Source organism: Ursus maritimus, unplaced genomic scaffold (assembly GCF_017311325.1).
Source record: "Ursus maritimus isolate PB19 unplaced genomic scaffold, ASM1731132v1 scaffold_8, whole genome shotgun sequence".
NCBI lineage: Eukaryota > Metazoa > Chordata > Mammalia > Carnivora > Ursidae > Ursus > Ursus maritimus.
The window spans coordinates 819,306-840,717 of NW_024426996.1; the positions used below are offsets into that span (position 1 = coordinate 819,306).

Consider the following 21,412-nt stretch of genomic DNA (forward strand, 5'->3'; position numbering starts at 1 on the left):
GGCTTCTTTTGGGTTTTCCATATAGAGTATCATGTCATCTGCAAAGAGAGACATTTTGACTTCTTCTTTGCCAATTTGAATACCTTTGATCCCTTTTTGTCGTCTGATTGCTGTTGCAAGGACTTCTAGTACTATGTTGAATAATAGTGGCGAGAGTGGGCATCCTTGTCGTGTTCCTGATCTTAAGGGAAAGGCTTCCAGCTTTTCCCCATTGAGAATAATATTTGCAGTAGGCTTTTCATAGATGGCTTTTATGAGATTGAGAAATGTACCCTCTATTCCTACACTCTGAAGGGTTTTAATCAGGAAAGGATGCTGTATTTTGTCAAATGTTTTTTCTGCATCAATTGAGAGGATCATATGGTTCCTGAGACTTTTCTTGTTGATATGATGTATCACACTGATTGATTTGTGAATGTTGAACCACCCTTGCGTCCCAGAGATGAATCCCACTTGGTCATGATGAACTAGAGGCTCTGACGGCCAGGGTCGCAGAAGCAGAGGAACGGGTTAGTGAATTGGAGGATGGGTTAATAGAGGAAAAAATGAAAATAGAAGATGGTCTTAAAAAAATCCACGCCCACGAATGTAGGTTACGGGAGATTACTGACTCAATGAAACGATCCAATGTTAGAATCATCGGCATCCCCGAGGGGGTGGAGAAAAACAGAGGTCTAGAAGAGATATTTGAACAAATTGTAGCTGAAAACTTCCCTAATCTAGCAAGGGAAACAAACATTCGTGTCCAAGAGGCAGAGAGGACCCCTCCCAAGCTCAACCACGACAAACCTACGCCACGTCACGTCATAGTGCATTTCGCAAATATTAGATGCAAGGATACAGTATTGAAAGCGGCCAGGGCAAAGAAATTTCTCACGTACCAAGGCAAAGGCATCAGAATTACGTCAGACCTGTCTACACAGACCTGGAATGAGAGAAAGGGTTGGGGGAGCATATTTAAAGCTCTTTCAGAGAAAAACATGCAGCCAAGGATCCTTTATCCAGCAAGGCTGTCATTCAGAATTGATGGAGAAATAAAGACCTTCCAGAATCGCCAGTCATTGACCAATTTCGTAACCACGAAACCAGCCCTACAGGAGATATTACGGGGGGTTCTATAAAAGTAAAAAGGCCCCAAGAGTGATACAGAACAGAAAGTCACAATCTATAGAAACAAAGACTTTACTGGCAACATGGCATCATTAAAATCATATCTCTCAGTAATCAGTCTTAATGTAAATGGTTTGAACCATCCCATAAAACACCACAGGGTTGCAGATTGGCTGGAAGGTTCTGACCCATCCATTTGCTGTCTACAAGAGACTCATTTTGAACCGAAAGATACATTCAGACTGAAAGTAAAGAGATGGAATACCATCTTTCACGCCAGTGGACCTCAATAGAAAGCTCATATCAGACAGATGGGATTTTAAACTAAAGACTATAGTTAGAGACACAGAAGGGCACTATATTATTCTTAAAGGATGTATCCAACAAGTGGATATGACAATTATAAATATATATGCCCCCAACAGGGGAGCAGCAAGATACACAAGCCAACTCTTAACCAGAATAAAGAGACATATAGATAAAAATACGTTAATAGTAGGGGACCTCAACATTCCACTATCAGAAATAGACAGAACACCCATGCAAAAAATCGACAAAGAAACAAGGGCTTTGAATGCCATACTCGACGAGTTGGACCTCAGAGATATATATAGAACACTACACCCCAGAACCAAAGAATACTCATTCTATTCTAATGCCCATGGAACATTCTCAAGACTAGACCATGTTCTGGGACACAAAACAGGTCTCAACTGATACCAAAAGACTGAAATTATTCCCTGCATATTCTCAGACCACAACGCTTTGAAATTGGAACTCAACTGCACGGAAAAATTTGGAAGAAACTCAAACACTTGAAGACTAAGAACCTTCCTGCTCAGGGGCTTACATTTCTAGATCTTCTCTGCCCATCAGGGAAAACTCCTTCATCTTTTGAAGGAGTGTGTATTACATTGGGTGGGATCTTCTACATTTCAATTCTTTAGACATAATTCGTGTCAAATGGTAATTACACGACAGAGCAGCTCCCACATGGGGCTGGTTCCTCTACCATATCCCATCCTACCCCTCTTTCCTTGTCTGAACAATTCTGGAAGCTCTGATGCTGAGCAATGTAGATATTCCTGGATTTGGGGAACACTACTTTTCAAGAGCGTAGCAACATTCTCCAGCTTACGTTAAAACTTAACCAGTTTTCTGGTGCCTCCTGACTCCCTTTAAGACTTCTCAGTAACAACGAGAGTTGTGTGGGCTGGGACGCACATTATAAAGGCTTTTTATAAGAAATGATATCCTGCTTCCCGAACGTATCAAGAGCATTAATGCTCTTCCCATCTGTAGTAGTGGTAGGCAACCTTTTAGAGTGGTGTAAATGGTCCATTAGGATAACTGCAAATACTTAATTAGTGTATACTTTAAACTCCATTGGTGAAATAGTAGCATATTTCTTGAAAACCTGTCAGATTTCTCCTAAGTAATTTTTTTCAAGACAGTAAAATGATATGGTCCCAGACTGAAAATGAAAGGCAATAATTTCAACTCCTAAAGACCAAAACAACTTTACTCACATTCCACTGAAGGGATGGAGGGAAAGGAAACAATTTTCAAGGTTTCTGGAAATTGTTATTTTCCTGTTAATGGTTATTTTCATTAGCAAGGGGAGTTTTGGAAATAGTTATGAGCTTTTCCTAAAACCAAATGACTAGAGACTAAGCACATTTGAATACTGTTTGGTTGCATACATTAAAGATAAAATTGATTTCTTCTTTCTTGTATGAAGTTTCATTTCGGTTATAGTGATCTGAGACTGACTTTTCGGGGCCAGAGGAAGGACAAAGGAAACACCAGCTATAAAGAATATAAAGATTACTAGAAAATACACTCATAAAACAAAGCCCACTAAAATTTTACATTTGTTATTTTTTAAATTTATTTTTATGTTTTATTTTTAGAGAGGGCGAGAGAGAGAGGGAGGCAGAGGGAAAGGGAGACAGAGAGGGAATCTTAAGCAGACTCCACCCCAGTATGGGGCTCATTCTAACAACCCTGAGATCATGACCTGAGATGAAATCAAGAGTCTGACACTTAACTGCCTGAGCCACCCAGCACTCCTAAAATTTTACATTTGTATGGCACCTTTAACTCTTTATGATATCTTTATATCTATTTAATCCTTTTTGTAATTTTCCCCATTAAAATATATTTGATGGTATATGTAGAGTCTGTGAGCATTTTGTATGGAAACAGCATTAGACTTTAAATCAGTCATGTTCTTTCCAGAAAGAGGTGGCACATTCAAATAAGGATAAATAATAAATAGGAAAGGGACCATTTACAAAACTCTGAGCCAGGTGTAGGTGAACAACAAGGGAGAATGCTGTAAAACTGGGACTTGGAATAGTGGAGCTATGAGTAAACTTATCAAACTATGAATAATCAAAGGGAAAAGGGAAGGAAGAAGTTACTAGAACCTAGGAGGTAGTCTTGCATAGAAAAGCACTGTACGGGGAACAGTGATCTCTAATTATAGCCAGCTCAAGTTATCCCTCAAATAAGGAGCCCAGAGAATAAGTACCTTGGTCTCCCTCTCTTCTTTCCCTCCAATTTTATATTAGAGCTCTTTGTTTGGAACCAACTAGAAGCCAGGAGCATGGGAGCCCTTTGACGCAGTTGATACTGGTCTCATAGAGCAGAAAACTGGAAAAAGAAGGGTGGAAACTGGATCTGGAAGGGGAAATGAAAGATATCTGGTATACTCCAGCCCTTTTTTCTGTCAGCCTCCACTCTTGCCCTTCACCTGGGTGAAAGATGCATGTCCTCAGCACAGAGACTGCATAAATCCCCATCAACTACTGTGTGGTGTGTCATCTCCGTGTGGTAGTAGTTCAGTAATATGCAATCTAGAACTAAAATGTTGGCTGCCACCAGTATTCTTCATATAAAATACCAGGGGATGGAGATAGGGAGAAGAGATGCAATAAAGAATATAAATTTAAATTATAGCTGATCCTAGCTTCCGTAGATGGTTATAAGGCCTAAGCCAGTAATTATAGCTGCCTCCTTCCACTAAACCTTCTGTACTTACCTTACTGTCTGATATCACCTTGACTGGTAAAGTCCTTTTCCAATTGTGGTGACCCAGACCTTCCTTCCTGCCAGATCTGAGTCCTTGGTGGTCTGGACTTCACTGGCTTGTTGCTCTTCTTCCTTGGCAAGGATCATTGGAAGGGGAGTATTAAGAAGTGCCCCACTAAATTTCCTGAGTTCCAGACATTTTTCTTATCTTTATTTTGTGGCAGCAACTCAGGTTTTCCTGATCATTGGGTGCCATTATCCTAGGCAATATAGTGACTTCCTCATTTACCTATGGTTTATGGATATAAAGAACCTTAAATTTCCTGGGATTAATCTCCACTTCGAATGAATCAGAAAATGACCATGTTTTCTGGTGGATGAGTTATTCCCTTGGACATTAGGACCTTCAAACTCACCAAGTCTAAGGTATTGGGGACAGAAAGCAAGAATGCTTCAGGTGCGTTGTGCTGGTGTAAGGCACATACCTACATCCTATGGGCAGAGCTCCAATCTCTCAGGATTTTATCTCTTGGCTTACACCTTAGCTGAGCCTTCACTAGGGCATTCCATAATTCTATCAGGCTAGTTTCTTCTATGAAGGGGAAAGTGATATGACATGTGAATTCTAAGGATTGAGCTGATTGTCTCACTTGCTTTGCTGCAAAATGGTTTGGAGATAATTTATATAGGTTATCTTGGCTATATATCAGGCACACTATAAATCCATGCATGGTGATGCTAGCAGAAACACTGAAAGCAGGGAAGGCGTATAACATATGTCTATCTTCGTGAGTCCAAGGAGTACCCCCTTATAATGGGAGGGATCATCAATGTAATCATCCTGCCTCTGAGTATAGCCAGCTGGGCCTTCCCATCCCATTGGGTGATGATGCCTTTTTGGGGGCTCAGCATCAATCCTGGTTTTTAACAGGTTGGACCTTCTTCAATGCAAACCAGATCAACCCTGGCTAGAAGGAGATAATGCTGAGCTGTGACTAGTCACTATCCCCACTATTCTGACCCCATAAACAAGGGGGTCAATTAGATCTTCTTGTTCACTTTATTATTGAGACTACCCTCTGTGATAGTCTCTTATGAGATTTTACAGGATAGAAGAATCTTCACACTCTATGCCTTTTATAAGAGGTCCATCTGTATATTTCTGTCCAGATCTCTTTGCCACCAGTATCCAATTTTGGCTTTTGGAAGTTTCTGACCATCTAGCCAACCTTCTAGCACCCACCCACCAGTTAGTACAGATCTATATCTCAGTCATTTCTTTTACATGAAGTTTAACACTATACCTTAAAGTTCTGCCAATGTGGAGAATTTTCCTTTATCACTGTATTTTAAGGTCATTGTGAGTAAAATCATATAGCTGTCTGGTGCTGGCACACCTACAGATGTCTCCACAGTTAACTGGCTTTAGGGAACTGACCATGAAGCCTTACTGTTGTTGAGGGAAAAGAAATGAAGCATTAGGCTCAGATGCTGTGGAGGTCTGAATCACCTGCCATTGCAGTTCGTTGTGTCTTCTAAGGCTGGTGTGGGCCTGTTCTTACATACACAGTTTAATAATGGAATGCTGGTGTGAACAGCTGATTTTATGACTTGATGGCCCAGGTAACATCCAGTTCATGTTGCAGATGATCTCACAGCCACTTGCTGTCCCATGGGCACGAGATAAGTCTCTGTAAGGATCCAGGAACAAGCAAGGGGGATGCCTTGAAAAAGGGAATAATAGTTAGTGGCAAAAGAGGACATGGCTTTACTCTAACATCTCAGGGGTTTGCACTGTGATTCTCTGGTCAGGGCTTGCCAAGGCTCCTTTCAGTATCTCTGTCTGCCATAGACTCTTCTAATTTCATTGGGTCTGCTGGGTCATAAGAACCAAATGACAGGAAGGCTAGCCCAGACCTTGCAGAGCCCTTTTCTCTTCTAGGCATCACTGAAAAATGCAGCCCACTTACAATGTGCTATGTCCCCATACTTCATATATATGAAAAACCCAATTAAAACCCATTTGGGAGGCCTGTTATGGCCACTTCCAACACTAATGATTGTATCATTTAGGATTCCAATAGGAAACAGATGGAATGCTCAAATTAGAATAACATCAGGAAGATATATGTATAAGGTGTGAGTGGGGTGTAAGAGGACCACAGGGACTGGTAATTGCAAAATTTTTATCATGCCTAGACTGAACAGCGTGGAGGGGAGACAGCAGTTACTAGAATCTGCAAAGAGTTGTCTTGAGAAGAGCTGTGGCCTTCATCTGAGGGTCACGGATAGCCTTAGATGACCACACAAATGGGTATCAGAGGAATCAATATCCTGACTTGTCCCTCCTTTCTCTCCTGAACTCCCTCTAGAGCTCCCCAGTGGTTAATCTCAAATGAGAGTATAGGACAAAAAGCCTATCGAGGTGGCTCATTCAGGACAGAGCAGGGTGAGGGGGTAGATGGTTATTCTGGAAGGGCAGATAAGAGCTATTTATCACAGGCCTGGAGTTTGAATCGTGGCTGTTCCTTTCTGGATTATGAATTCCAGCCTGATGGAGATCCTCTGATTTATGTGTCTGTCCTCAGTTCTTAGCACAGCTCCTGCCTGCTGTGAAATAGGTGCTTAGTAAATAATTGAACAGCCTAATCCCAACAGCTCCCATATGACTTAGAGCAAGTCATTTGTATTCCTGGATTGTCATTTCCATCATCTTTAAAGTAAAGATGCCAGTATCTCTTCTGTTGCACTCATGAGGATGTTGTAAAGGTCAAAAGAAAATGAAGAACCTAGCATACGGAAGCACCTTGTAAACTGTGAAGTACTGAGTGTGCAAGGTATTACTTTACATCTTTGAGATTCCTTTTCTCCTATAGCCAGTCGACTATCTGACTCATGTAAACTTACCAAGTCAGATTTCATACTTTTCATGGTGGGTTCTACTAATTAACCTCCTGGCCCCTTCCTACACCTTGGACTCCGTAGTTGAAAGTTCAGTAGTTTTCTTCAAGAATATATTTATGTTCAAGCTCAAGCATCTTTGTTAAAAGTTTTCCTTTTTCCTGGTTAACGAGTCTTTGAACCCCCTCCCTTTTCTAAAGCTCTTTTTTTTTTTTTTGGTAGATTTAATTTTTCTCCCTTTTTTCTTCAATAATCTTGATCAGTGTATTCCTAAATATATTAAAGGATCATATGTGAGAAATCTCTTGTCTTGCACACTTGTAGGCAGTTCTTGTTTTCTTGTAATAATTCTGTGTTCATCTGTACTGTGTTAGGGAGCGTGATCTATGGGAAATGATCATAAGCATTCAAGGAGTATTTAGCGGCTTTTAAACATCTCATTTCACCATCACAGCAATCCTGTGACATCAGTAATATTATTTTTTCCATTCTACAGGTAAGGAATTTGAAGGCAGATTCAAAGTGATTTTTTTTAAAGGACTTTATTATTATTTTTTTAAGAGCAGTTTTAGGTTCACAGCAAATTGAGAAGAAAGTTTAGAGATTTTCCATAGAGCGTCTGCCCCCACACACGCATAGCCTCCCCTGTTACCAGCATCCCCCACCAAGTCAGGACGTTTGTTACAGCTGATGAACCTACATGGACACATCATAATCACCCACAGTCCATAGTTCGTAGTTGACTCTTGGTGGTGTACATTCCATGGGTTTGGACAAATGTGTGATGACATGTATGCATCAGTGTAGTATCGTATAGAGTATTTTCACTGCCCTAAAAATTCTGTGCTCTGCCTATCCATCCCTCTTCCCCCAATCCCTGGCAACCATTGATACTTTACCTGTCTCCATAGTTTTGCCTTTTCCACACTGTAATAGAGTTGAAATCGTACAGCCTTTTCAGATTGTCTTCTTTCACTGAGTAATATGCATTTAAGAGTCCTCATATCTTTTCACAACTTAATACTTCATTTTTTGGGGGGTGTTAATATAACATGTCCTACAGTTATTTATTCATTCACATACTGAAGGACATTTTAGTTGCTTCCAAATTTTGGCAATTAGGGATAATGCTGCTGTAAGTATCTGTGTGCAAGATTTTTTTGTAGACATAAGTTTTCAACTTCTTTGAGAAATACCAAGGAACATGATTGTTGGATCACACGGCAAGAGTGTGTTCAGTTTTATAAGAAACTGCCAAACTGTCTCCCAAAGTGGCTGTACCATTCTGCATTCTCATCAGTAATGGATGAGAGTTCCTGTTGCTCCACGTCCTTGCTAGTATGTGGTGTTGTCAGTGTTCCCAATTTTTGTGATCCTATTAGGTGTACAGTGGTATCTCATTTGTGTTTTAATTTTCATTTCCCTATGATGTATGATATGGAGCATCTTTTCATATGCTTATTTGCTATCTGTAGTTCCTTTGGTAAGGTGTCTGTTAAGGTCTTTGGCCTATTTTTAAATCAGGTTGTTTTCTTATTGTTTTGTTTTAAGAGTTCTTTGTATATTTTTATAGTTCTCTATCAGATGTATCTTTTGCAAGTATTTTCTCTCAGTCTGTGGCTTGTCTTTCCATTCTGTTGACATTGTCAGACAGAAGTTTTTAATTTTAATGAACGGTTGTCAATTATTTCCTTCATATGTTGTGCTTTTGGTGTATCTAAAAATTGATTGCCCTGGGGCGCCTGGGTGGCGCAGTCGTTAAAGCGTCTGCCTTCGGCTCAGGGCGTGATCCTGGCGATCCGGGATCGAGTCCCACATTAGGCTCTTCCGCTGTGAGCCTGCTTCTTCCTCTCCCACTCCCCCTGCTGTGTTCCCTCTCTCGCTGGCTGTCTCTCTGTCACATAAATAAATAAAATCTTAAAAAAAAAAAAATAAAATAAAAATTCATTGCCCTAATCAAGGTTATCTAGGTTTTCTCCTATGTTATTTTCAAGTTTTTTAGTTTTGCATTTGCATTTAGGTATGTCGTTTGCCAACAAAGACAGTTTTATTTCTTTCTTCCCAATTTTTTTGCCTTTTATTTCCTTTTCCTGTCTTATTGGGTTAGCTAGGACCCAAGTAACTTTCTACAGCACAAAAAGCAATTAAGGAGCCATTACTCAAACTCACGCCTATTTGATGCCAAGGCATATATCCTTTATCGTTAAGCTAACTTGCACTCAGTGCTCCTCTCCTTAAATCTCACCCTCCCTTATGTGCTGCCTCTTAAAATATCATTTTATTATTTTTATTTATATTACATTAATTTCTCTTTCATGGGCATTGAATTTATATATATTTTTTGCATATAATGTTTCATCTTTTGTTGTCATTTATACTTCCTTTTACCATCTTCTTTATGGTTTTTGGTGGGTTGCTCCTTTCCTTTTTGGTTTGGTTTTATTTTTATCAGAGCTCTTCCTCTGTAAAATTCTTTTAGCATGGGATTTAGAATTGGGAATTTAACTTTTACCTGCAATGGCTGTTCACTTTTACCTTCTTATCAATATAGGCAAATAGACAATAAGCCATAAGAACAGTTTCATTAATCATGGTTCATTTTGCCTTCTCAAATGCACAATGAGATCTGGGTGTGCTCACGCTGGTCTTTACAACCATTAACCCAACAAACAAAGTTTCATTTTAGTAGGTCAATACATGCTGTTTTCAATGCAGACAGTCTGGCAGGCAGCCTGATTCTCCAGCTTTACCTTGTTTGCTGGTGATAACTCCTGAATCATGACAAGTTCACTTTTCCCTCTTGCTATTTCTCATACCATGTCTTGAATGTTTTGTTTTCTTGAGTATTAAAATGATATATAATAAATGAAAAAAAAATCCAGAAAAAAATCCATGAGAGAGAAAAAGAAAAAAAGCCCTCAGGGATTATCCACAATACTGTCTCCCAAGGAGAACTGTGATTACCAATTCTGTAAATATCGTTCCAAATATATTTGCACTTAGACCATCATGTAATTATAATAATATTTATTTTAACAAAAGATTGTCCATGCTGATACACACACACACACACACATTTTATCTCAACACTATGTTTTGGACATCTTTATATGTGGAAATATATAGACATTCATTGTCTCTCTGACTCTGTATAAAATTGCACTGCACAGATAAGACATATCTATATGATTCATATCCTACTAAAGGGTAGCTAAGTCCTTTTTTCTTTCCTCACTTTCTTCCTCCTCCTCTTTGTTCTCCTCCACTTCCTCCTTTTTACTCTTTTTCTCCATCCTTCATAGCTTCCTCTTCTTTCCATGTCTCTTCCTTCTCTTCCCCACCGCACACCACATGTCCTTCTCCTTACGTTCTTCCCCTCTGCCCCTTCTGCCCTCCTCCTCTTTTTGATCTTCCTCCTCTTTGCTTAAACATAATGACTCTGCAAGAAGTCTACTTGATTTCTTTGCTTTGATTTCTTATTATTTTGTTTTCCTTTTCCTTTTTGCTTCTTCCCTTCTACTCTTATAACTTTGGTTCATGCATTCTTCCCCCTCCCCTATTCTCAGTAGTCTTCACTTTACTTTGACTTTTATTTCCATTAATAACTAAGATGAGAGATGTTAAGAGCCTTGCTGATGATTACAGAGAAATTCCTGTCAGAGCCAAGGTAGAATTCGGTTCTCCTAGGGTTCAGACCTAGGTTTTTTCACTAGATTGAATTGCCTCATCACGGCTGAGGTTAGAAATACCCTAAAGAAAAAAAAATATCCTAAATAAAACCCCTCAAATGTACTATATAAGTCACAGAAGCAAGCAAGCAAGCAAACAATGACAACAACAGCAAACACAAATAAAGAAAAGGAGAGACAAGAATACTCACTAACTTAACTAGAGGGACTTAAATTTAGTGTTTTCTTTGCTCAGTGGCTTAGTGTCAGGTGAATTAAAAGCAAGCTCTTTGCGAATGTTTGCCTACTTACGTTTCTTCCAAAAATATTAAAAATGTATGGCCATTAACCTACCCAACAGTGTCATTTGACACAAAAGCTTATAGAGCATAAGAAATATAGTCAATAATATCTGTACTTAGAGGTAAGAGAATCATGCCTGATATATTAATTTAATTTCTTTTTCAGAATTAAAGGAGTTTGTATACAGACTCTGTACATAATATCAGGTAGTCAGGATTTGGTCTTTTAATCTTTTCCCTAAATCCTCAAAAGTAAATAAAGACATTATAAATATTTGATTATGTAAACCAAGTTGGAAGATGAAAACAACTGGTCTTATTAAGTGTCTGTTGCAAAACCAAGGTCTCTTCCTCTATGGCTTTTCTCATGACCACTTTTGTTTCTTCTTTGGCAGTTATTGCTTCCTGCTCTGGGGCATTTCTTACCCGAATCACCCAGATGACCTGTACTAAATCATGTGATTGTTTATTATGTTGTCCATTTACGATGTATCAATTGTTAAATTAATTAAATAAGTAGGCCATTAAACTGGGGTGGCTCTAATGCCTTGGCAGCCTATGTAAACAAACCCAAATCTAAGCCTATAAATACCTCAAGGTTATGAAATCAAAACCTAAAGACAATTGGTCACAAAAAGCCAACTGTGCTTTAAGTGATAGTTAATCAATAATTTTCTTGCTTTGCTTCTGCCTGTTCTTCGTAAAATTCTCTCCCTGAGCTTCTGTCAAAGGAATGCTCCTAACCAGATCCGGTTCGACGCTGCCTAATTTGAATCAGTTTTTTTCAAATAAACTCTTAAAGTTTTAAATTTACCTCAGTTTATCTTTTTACCTCAGTTTACCTTTTAACACTGTAAAGAAAAAGACCACATTTGAAGACCAGATGGACTTCTTTTTGTGCTGCTGAGATTTACCTTTAAAATGAAAGAAGATTGAACACTTCTCCCAACATGGCTTCAACTGTTTAGAAGAGTTTTTTAAGAGAAGTGGGTATTCTTATGAATTGCCTTCAGAGCCTATTTCGAACAAGAAGTGTCCTCCCATCCCCATAAATTTGGAGTCGTAAAACAGTTACTAAAAAGAGTCCACTTTTTTCTTTTGCGTCCTTCGATAAGTTCACGAACATTTCTGTGTTTTAGTTTCTTCAACTCTAGAATGATGATATAGTAGACCTTAATTCACAGAATTGTCTAAAGGAATTAAATATCTCAGGTACTTAGAGCGGTGCCTGGCACATGACAAATGCTCTGTGACTTTGCGGTGTCTCTTCCTGTTACTATTACGGTTCCTGCTACTACTACAACCACTGCTACGACAAGTAACAACCCCCCTCTTCCATGATAATTTAAGAATTTAATGACTCCAAAGGACTTTTGGCTATGTCTCCACAGAAGAACTTCCCCAAAGATGAAGATTTGCCACTAATTTGCCACTAGTGGCAAATTTCAGAATTGCTCAGTCAATTCTGAAAGAGCAGTCCCCAAAGTGTTTTGAGCAAGGAAACAACATTGGAATAAATCTACAACCACTCAGATGATGGCTTGGAAGGCAGCCCTTCTCAGCCGGATGTCTACTGAACATTTTTTAAAGAGTCAGTCATATTCTTTACATCTTGTTTCTCCAATATAAATACACTTCTTGAAGACAGAAGTTATATTTTCCACTTCTCTGCACTCCCCATAGCACCCAGCACACTGTTTTACAAATTGCAGAGGCTCAATAAGTATGTTGATTAGCTGTTGAGGTAGAGTTGAGGGGAGGAGAATTAGGAATAAAATGTTCTTCAGTTAATTGCAAATTGCTTCCCTACTTAAAAATAAATTTGCATTTTATTATCTTTTTTTACAGTTTCTGAAAAATGCTTTAGTTGACATTTGGTATTTGATTTTATACAATTTTGTAAATTTTATGGAAATCTAAATTCTTACAAAGGGTTTGTGGTAGGAGTTTCTGTTTTTATTATTGTTCCAAAATGGAAAGAGGTGTTAGTGCAAAGGCCAGCCTGTTCCAATCACATTTCATGAAATGTGTTAAGAGAATCATTGAAATTTAGAGCTGATAGGGAACACGTTGTGACAGCTTAATCACCGACACACTACTTTGGAACACAATGGAAACTTAGTAAGTCATTGAAAAATAAAAGAATCATTTAGTACATTATCTTCATTTCACAATGGAAGAAACTGAGGCTCAGATAAGCTGCTCAGATAACACAGGAGGGATTAAAATAAATGTTCTTTGATGTCATTGTGCTTTAAATGTGGATTTCACATGTACATTGTAACATGGAAGAAGACTTTAAATTTAGCCCTTGGAAAACTTCCTTTATTTTAAAGTATGCAAATGAATCAGATTCTTAGGTTAGTATCTGTTACATTTTAGGAAGGCAATAGGCAATGGTAGGAACTGTTCATACAAATCAAAAGGATTTTTTTAAGGGGAAACCAGAGTATGATGTCTTTTAAGTGGCTTGTTCAAGGCCTGCCGACCTATTCATTTCCTTTCTCCCTACCATAATTTTTTTTTTGTTGTTTTCTTGTTGTTATAAATGATTAGGAGTTCTTGAAAGACTCTCTGTTGGAACCATTTGTCTTAATACATAACACAGCTCCTACTTCTGTGTATCTCTTCGACTTTCAAGACATGTTGGTTATTGGGGCGCCTGGGTGGCTCAGTGGGTTGGGCATGGGACTCTTTATTTCTGCTCAGGTAGTGATTTCCTGGTAGTGAGATCGAGCCCCCACGTCAGTCTGGGGCCTGGAGCCTGCTTGGGATTCTCTCTCTGCCCCTTCCCCCAGCTTCTGTGAACACACTCTTTCTCAGTTTCTCTCTAAGAAAAAAAAATGTTGGTTATTTTGTTGGTTGATTTTCTGTTATTTTACAGGATAGCAAAGCAGAGTCAAGTTCGTGTACCTGTTTGAAGGGACCCAAACTGTCAAAAATAGGGACAATTGCCTGGATGATAACGCTCAGTGATGCCCTCCACAACTTCATCGATGGCCTGGCGATTGGGGCTTCCTGCACCTTGTCTCTTCTTCAGGGACTCAGTACTTCTATAGCAATTCTGTGTGAAGAGTTTCCTCATGAGTTAGGTAAGAGGCTGTGTTCATACTGTGAATGTCGTTCACTTCCTGGTTTCGGTGGCGTGAGACATTTTAGGCGACACACTCTTAAACATCCCACTGATGCATCAAAATGAAGGAGCCCTGGTTGGACGTTGATGCTTATCTTTTCTCATCCAAAAATAGCCCAAACTATTCACTTGATGTTTTCTTCTTTTTCTAGGGGACTTTGTGATCCTACTCAGTGCAGGAATGAGCACTCGGCAAGCCCTGTTATTCAATTTCCTGTCGGCATGTTCCTGCTATGTTGGGCTAGCTTTTGGCATTTTGGTGGGCAACAATTTTGCTCCAAATATTATATTTGCCCTTGCTGGAGGCATGTTCCTCTATATCTCTCTGGCGGATATGGTAAGAAATTTTAAAATTTTAATTTAAAATTTAGAATTAAACTTCTGGGTTATGAGTGACGAGGATAACCTTCCGCTTTCCACAGTGTGGAAATTCTGTTGTAATTTAAAAACATTCCTGGTTCAACAGATAACTCTTCTCGTATTAGTAGTAATTTGAAAGTGATTCTCACTAATCTTTTGATCTATGGTCTTACTGGTAGAAAAAGAAATGATTTACTTCTGCTGAAGTAGAGATGTTTTCCCAGGTTTTTTGCCTTGTGGGAGGCAAACCTTGTACTCTATTATAGTCTGTCCCCACGGGACCTCTCCCCCCTCTTTTATGAGGATGTCACATTTGGAAGGGAATAACTTGTTAGAGCAAACAGCATTTTGTTATTTCAAAGTTCTGTACAGTGGGAGCCTTTTGGGTTGAACTAAAGCTGGGAAACTGAAATTGGACAACATTGACTTGGGTCAGTACATATCTGTATCTGTTTATGTCTGTGCTGTGTCCACGTCTTTATTTATGTGTGTGTGTGTGTGTGTGTTTAAGAGAGAGAATATCAATGGTCCTGTGTCTCGTGCATTTTCAAATGAATCATAGACAGCTTTCTAGAAAATGAAAATGTGCTCCATATATGCAAATCAAGGAACATTTCCTTTGCATTTGGAACTAAATATGCATTGCATACATAATTTAATAAGTTAGCTTCCTTCATCTGCATCCTTAGCTCCAAATGATAACTGTCTAGCTCTGTTCCTTGCTCTCTGCAGGCTCTTATCAGAGCAAGCATTTCATCTCTCGGAACTGTCACTGCATTTGTATTTTTCTTCACAGAATTAATGTCTCATACTGTATCTATGCTAGGGCATCACTTCTTTCTCTGTTAAAGAACAGAATCTATTAGAATTGTTCAGTTTAAGGAAATAATACTAACAAATGATGCCGTATGTTCTTATAGCAGATTTGCTTTTTTCAGAATAGTTTCACAACTTTCACTCACTTTATCCTGGTAACAACTTTCTTAAATCAGGCACATGGACTGATTGGATTCTGGAGCCCTCTTGGATGCTTTGGTACAATGTGCCATTGTATATATAGCAAATGATTTTGGAATATGATTTAAAGACCTAGCACATACAGATCTTCTGGAGCCTTTTCAGTGCAGTTTATTTGCTGAGTGAGGGTAGATTTTAAGTACAGAACTTGGAGTTTTAATTGCTTTCACCGTAATGAGATTGCTATAGCCTTCAATCCTAGAACAGCACATGATTTATTTAAAAACCTTATGATTTTGTGAGGGGTAGAGCAAGCAGAAGGAAACAAATTGAAGAGAACAGGAATTAAATGAATAGTGATTTCTAAAAATTGACTTAATCAGCCACTATTGCTTGCTATTTCTGTGCCTGGCCTGGAATTTGTAAAGCACTGGGGACACTGGAGTGAGCAGAGAGGCACAGTCCCTGAATCTGTGGGGCATTCGGTCTTTAAAGAGAGGAAACCGGAAATTCAATGAACAAAATCACACACCGTGACTAAATAATTACGAGTAAGAAAAATCTGTGAGCTAAGAGGAAAAGCAATGTATGTGGTGAGAGATGATGTTAGGGGAACCTAACGTCAGGTAGGAGGGGCTAAGGGAAGACTTGCTAGAAAGTGGGATTTAAGCTGAAACCTCAAGGGTATAGCTCATTGAAAAATTGGAGGGGGAAGAGCTCAGATAGCAGTTTGGGTGGGTGTGAAGATCTTGATAGGGGAGAGAGAGTATATGCATTTGAAGTCTTTCAGGATGGAGCATAGAGAGTAAGGGGGAGAGACACACACACACACAGACAAAGAAAGAGACAGATAGGAGCCATAAAATGAGGTAAATCCCATCCCACTGATTCCCTCATTTGGGAAACACTATTTCCATGCTTTTATTCCTGTTGGTGTCTGATAGGGCTAGATATCCCTTTTATGCTATCTGTACTACAACATTTAAACATCCGAATTAAATCCTAACCCCTGCACCCACAGAAATCTCTAGGCGGCTGTTCTACGTGTCACCACCAGATGGCAACAGTTATCTAACAATGCCTCTCTCTCTCTCTCTCTCTCTCTCTCTCTCTCAGTTTCCAGAGATGAACGATATGCTGCGAGAAAAGATAACTGGAAGAAAAACCGATTTTACTTATTTCATGATTCAGAATGCTGGGATGTTAACTGGATTCACAGCCATTCTGCTCATTACTTTGTATGCAGGAGAAATCGAGCTGGAGTAATGGGAAATGAAAGATGGTGTTGTTAATGAAGGCATTTAATAAATAAAAACATCTCCAAAGGGATTTTTAAGCTGATCCTATTTAGTTAAAAGATAATTTTGTGTTCAACTGTAGGTCAAGAGAACTGATTATTGGTTTCAGATCTGTTAAATAGGCCATCATTTGTTGTGAAAAATGCTTCAAAGGGTTTTCAGTTCCCATCCGAAAAGGCTGGTATAGGAGATCTTTGGTCAATACCCACTTCTTCCTGTTTCATGCATTCTACAATCATTTAGACCCCCAGGCCCGGAGGAAAATACAAACTAGCTTGTGTAAGCCTCTAAAGGTATGTGCAGGCTCAAAAGCTCAGGCGGTTTCAGAGGGGTTTTCTTTCAGGTAATTTGTTCCAGTGCTTTCATGAGCGAGTACGTCCAAACGTGGAAGAGGATCGACATGTATACAACTCAGACAGAGATGATCCGAGGCCTTAATCAGCCCGGGAAGGAAAGATGGCTCACAGCTTTTCTTCTGGTTTATATACCGGTCAGGGACTTGTAGCATTGTTTTAAAGACCATCCTAAAAAATGTGAATTATGAAACCAGTAAAGTTTTGTTAGCCCTACTAAGTTCAGACTTCATCTCACTCCTTACCTCTGAGTGAAAGCCCTGCCGGGTCCCACACAAACCCAGAATTGCTTTTGTAATGACTTGGGCTGTAATCGCACCACAGTCCACAGCAGAAAGTGTGAGGCTGTGGCCACTCGGCTTCAGGATCCCACGTGTTTGCATTGTGATGGGAAAGACTATGCTGGTGTATGGAAAGAAATTGAATGTAATTTTAAACAATTTACTTTTAAAAATAAACAGAATTATTTAGCAGAGGATATTTTAAATAAATGCAAAATAACAGATGGATTGCTGCATGTCAAGGACAGGTGAAGTAGAAAACCTGTTCCTTATGGGTGATTGAGGGAGATCAGAAAAGACTTCTTCTGTGTTCAGTCTACATTTCTTCTATATGGCATACCTTGAAGAAAACTTCCACACACCGTGGTTATTCCTGTGCCTCTTTCAGGTGTTCGGGCCTGTCTGCCCCCTTAGCAGCTATAGAAAGCTGGTGTGCAATTGAGCACCCTAACCCCAGTTCACACCCTTACGTCACTTTAGGAGAGATGACTGACAGGAGGAAAGTGATGGGCAAAAGCCAACAGTGATCTCAGGAATCACATTTTCCCACAGACCACACAGCAATACTGCAGATGAGGTCAACATTTACCATGTCTGCTAATGCAGATTTCCCTTGACGACCGACAATTTAAAAAATTCTTGTTTGACCAAATAGTAAACAGCTTTGAAGCCATGCATTGTGTCCTTCGTTATTCATTTTAATATGTCTCCTTTTGAGTGACTTCCGTGTACCTGGCATTATGGGGAGAGAGATAAATAGGAAATCGGTGATGTGTTTATTGCAAAGATATGCAGCAAATAAATACTGTAAAGATTAATCAGTAGCATAGAATCTATTTTTATCATTTAATCTGTTTACATTTAGTTTTAAGAAATAATCTTTACCTTTTTAAAGTACAGATTGTATGTCTGGGTTAAAGAAGCTATTTACAACATGATATTAAAACAAGATAGCTGAACGAACTCTCATTTGGTGTAGATCCTTGTGGGGGGGGCTATCCAGATGCTTTCTATGACTCTCTCCACCTGTAGGTCTTTTGGTCGTTTTCCTCAGCTATGAGAACAGAGGCAATAGGGCACGGAGGCCCAAAAAACAAAAAGAACATTGCTACTTATTGGAGTTTATGGTTGCAGGCAGAAGGTAGGATATGGAAAGCCATGACTGCACTTAAATTACCCTAGATCATAATGCAAAAAATCAGTTAGCATAGCTTATACGAAGACATTCATTATACCAGTGGAATATTCTATAATTTGCAAACTTTAAAGATGCTACTATGACACACCAAAAATGATTTCAACACATTATATTTGGGGTTATGTACTTTTATTTTTGCATTACTGAACCTTTAAAAATGCCTACTACTAGCTGGCAGTGTTTTGAGCACTGAATCAGACCCTGGCTTTGTCTGTTGGGCTACCACAGACTAGGGGGCTTTATCAACAACAGAAATTGATTTCTCACAGTTCTGGAGGCTGGAGGTCCAAGATCAAAGCACTGGCAGATCTGTATCTGGTTCATAGATAACCCCTTTCTTGCTGTGTTGTCAAGTGTTGGAAGGATAAGAGAGATCTCTGGCGCCTCTCTTAAGAGCACTAATCCTATTCATGCGGACTCCACCCTAAGGACTTAAGCGCCTCTCAGACCCCCCCCCCAATATCATCATCATTGGGGGTTAGGATTTCAACATATAAATATTGGGGGGACATAGTCGACCCCTATTACCATGCTGACGTGGAGAAACAACACATCCGAAGAACCGGACACTCACAGCATGTTACGCTCGTGCTGTCAGGTCTGCAGATGAGGGTCAGCTGACCCAGCCAGGGCTCTGCTGAGCGTCTTCACTTCCCGCTGGGGGGTGGGGGGGGCACTGTGGTAGAAGTGCCGTAGTCACGTGGCAAAGGGACAGGCGTGCAGTCCTAGTACCGAAGAGTGAAGAAGTATAAATGGTTTTAATTTACCTTAAGTAGCCTCCAGAGACTTATTTAACCTAGTATAAAAATAGCTCATCTCAATAATTCACCCACAGTTTCCAGAATTAACTTCTTTGTTTCAACTCTAATATTTATCCTTATTCCTTTTATAAGAATATTATTTTCTTTCCTTTACCTGTATGTTAGTATGTGTAAATGTGGTGCTGCAACAGTGCTTTACCCTACGTCAGGATAATTTGTTTTTCTTCAGTCTGTGAGTCTAACCCTACCACGTCCATTTCTACGGCAGTTGCCTAGCATGGCCAGCACGAGAGTCCAGCCGTCCAACAACCATTGACTGGCGTTTTATAATGATCTTGAGATGCTTAGTAAACCCTGCCATGTCTACAAGGGTTTCTTGCACCAGAGCTCAAATTTTTAAAAAATGAATTAATTGAGAAGAACCAAAACAACACTGTGAGTTTGGCAGATAATTAGTGGAGGTGTCTTCCCAGAGCTGATGACTGATGGCCCGTGCCAGGGGAAGAACTGCCCGTCTGCTGTCCATGCTTTGATTGCCACTGACTTCCTTTGGTTCTCACTTTGGTCTTCTTCAGTGGGCTACCATGACTTCCAGGCTCTCTCTGTGTTTATTTAAGGTCCATGAGAGGACAAGAGGTTCTTAACCCTGCAATAAATGAATTCCCTCCCCCTGATGTTGTCACAGCTGCTTTCTCACGGACTCTTTACCTTCTCCCAGTTGCAATAGCTGAGCTAGATTGCATTTTCCTTAGCTGCCTTTCTGTGTTGACCGTGCCCAAGGCATTCCCTCGTGGCCATTTAACCTCCTGTATTGGAGGCTCCCAACTTCCATACATCTCATAAGCAGTGACTTTACTAGGAAGGGTTCAGGTAGGCCAAGACAGCAGGATGAACGGAAAACCCTGAAGACCTGTTCCATGACTTCTTAAGATGGGCATTTCCCCCGTTTTCACATTTCCGAATGGCATGCTGCAGGTGGCATTGTTGAGATAGTTAGACTTGAGTGAAAATGAAAGTCATGTGTTGGAATCTGGTAAGGCCACGAAGATGCCAGTATCACTGTGTTTAGGATTGGATGGTATATGATAATAGACACCTAAACATGGCACGTTTACTTTCCTTCCTACAAAAGAATGTGGAAGAAGCGGTACAAGGCTGGTATGGCAGTTTCCTGGTCATTGGGGATCCAATCTGTCATCTGTGGCTTCTGACTTCGAGACGACTTCATGTTCTAAGATATTTGCCGGAGAAATCCAGTCTGAAGTCTAATTCCACATAGAAGGGAGGAATGGGTAGAAAACAAAAAACTCACACCTAATTCTTCATCCCCCATAAAGTGGCTTTCTCGGAAAGAACATACAACCACCTCTACTTACATTCACTGCTCAGAGTTAGTCATCTGGCCACACTAACTTGCAGGAAAAGCTGAGAAGTGTTGCTTCTGGTTGGGTATGCTACCAGCAATAAAATCAGGGTTCTGTTACTAAGAAGTGAAGAATGGCTATTGGGTAGACTAGTGGCCTTCTCAGGTAGAGAAGACAGGTTTGTGTCTGGTTCACTCGGGGAACTTATTAATCTAGATGGTTCTGACACAGCCAGTTCTGGGAACTGCTTTTTTTAGGGATTCTCATGATTTCTTTCAAATTAATTCCTTGTCACCTTGACCATTTTAATTATACTGGCCCACCGGACCCGCGTTACCTCCAAACAGTATTGTTCATACACATTTGTACTTCCCTTTATAGTTCCTCTGTCTCAGTCTATTGTGAATACTACTTATTTACCTTCAAGACATCCCATATTTTTTTACAGGATGGTCTAAATTCTAAGGAAACGGAAATAAAACTCTTTTCCTATGGACTTTGGTCTTTCTGTCCAAAACTCTTGTGATCATCAGGTTTATGCCCAGAACTATGAAACTAAGTACTATTAGCAGATTTTGGCAAAAATAACATTTAAAAATCATTTATCCTCCACCCTCCTCCACCCGGCTCACCACAGCCAGTTAGCATAAGCAAAGTTGGGTCAAAAATGTTGTTACCAGACTTTGTAGG

General features: G+C 39.7%; 1 protein-coding gene across 3 annotated transcripts in view; it reads left to right on the plus strand.

Annotated features, from left to right (window-relative positions):
* The window catches only part of SLC39A8 (solute carrier family 39 member 8), a 74,087-nt gene extending 56,015 nt beyond the window's left edge, over positions 1 to 18,072 (plus strand). For all 3 annotated transcript variants that reach the window (XM_040625502.1, XM_008707249.2, XM_040625503.1), the window contains exons 7-9: positions 13,902 to 14,109; positions 14,303 to 14,487; positions 16,584 to 18,072. In XM_040625502.1, the coding sequence (XP_040481436.1) occupies positions 13,902 to 14,109; positions 14,303 to 14,487; positions 16,584 to 16,733 (543 nt within the window). In that variant the 3' untranslated portion in view covers positions 16,734 to 18,072. The remainder of the gene's footprint in view (positions 1 to 13,901; positions 14,110 to 14,302; positions 14,488 to 16,583) is intronic.
* Positions 18,073 to 21,412: the final 3,340 nt, after the last annotated feature.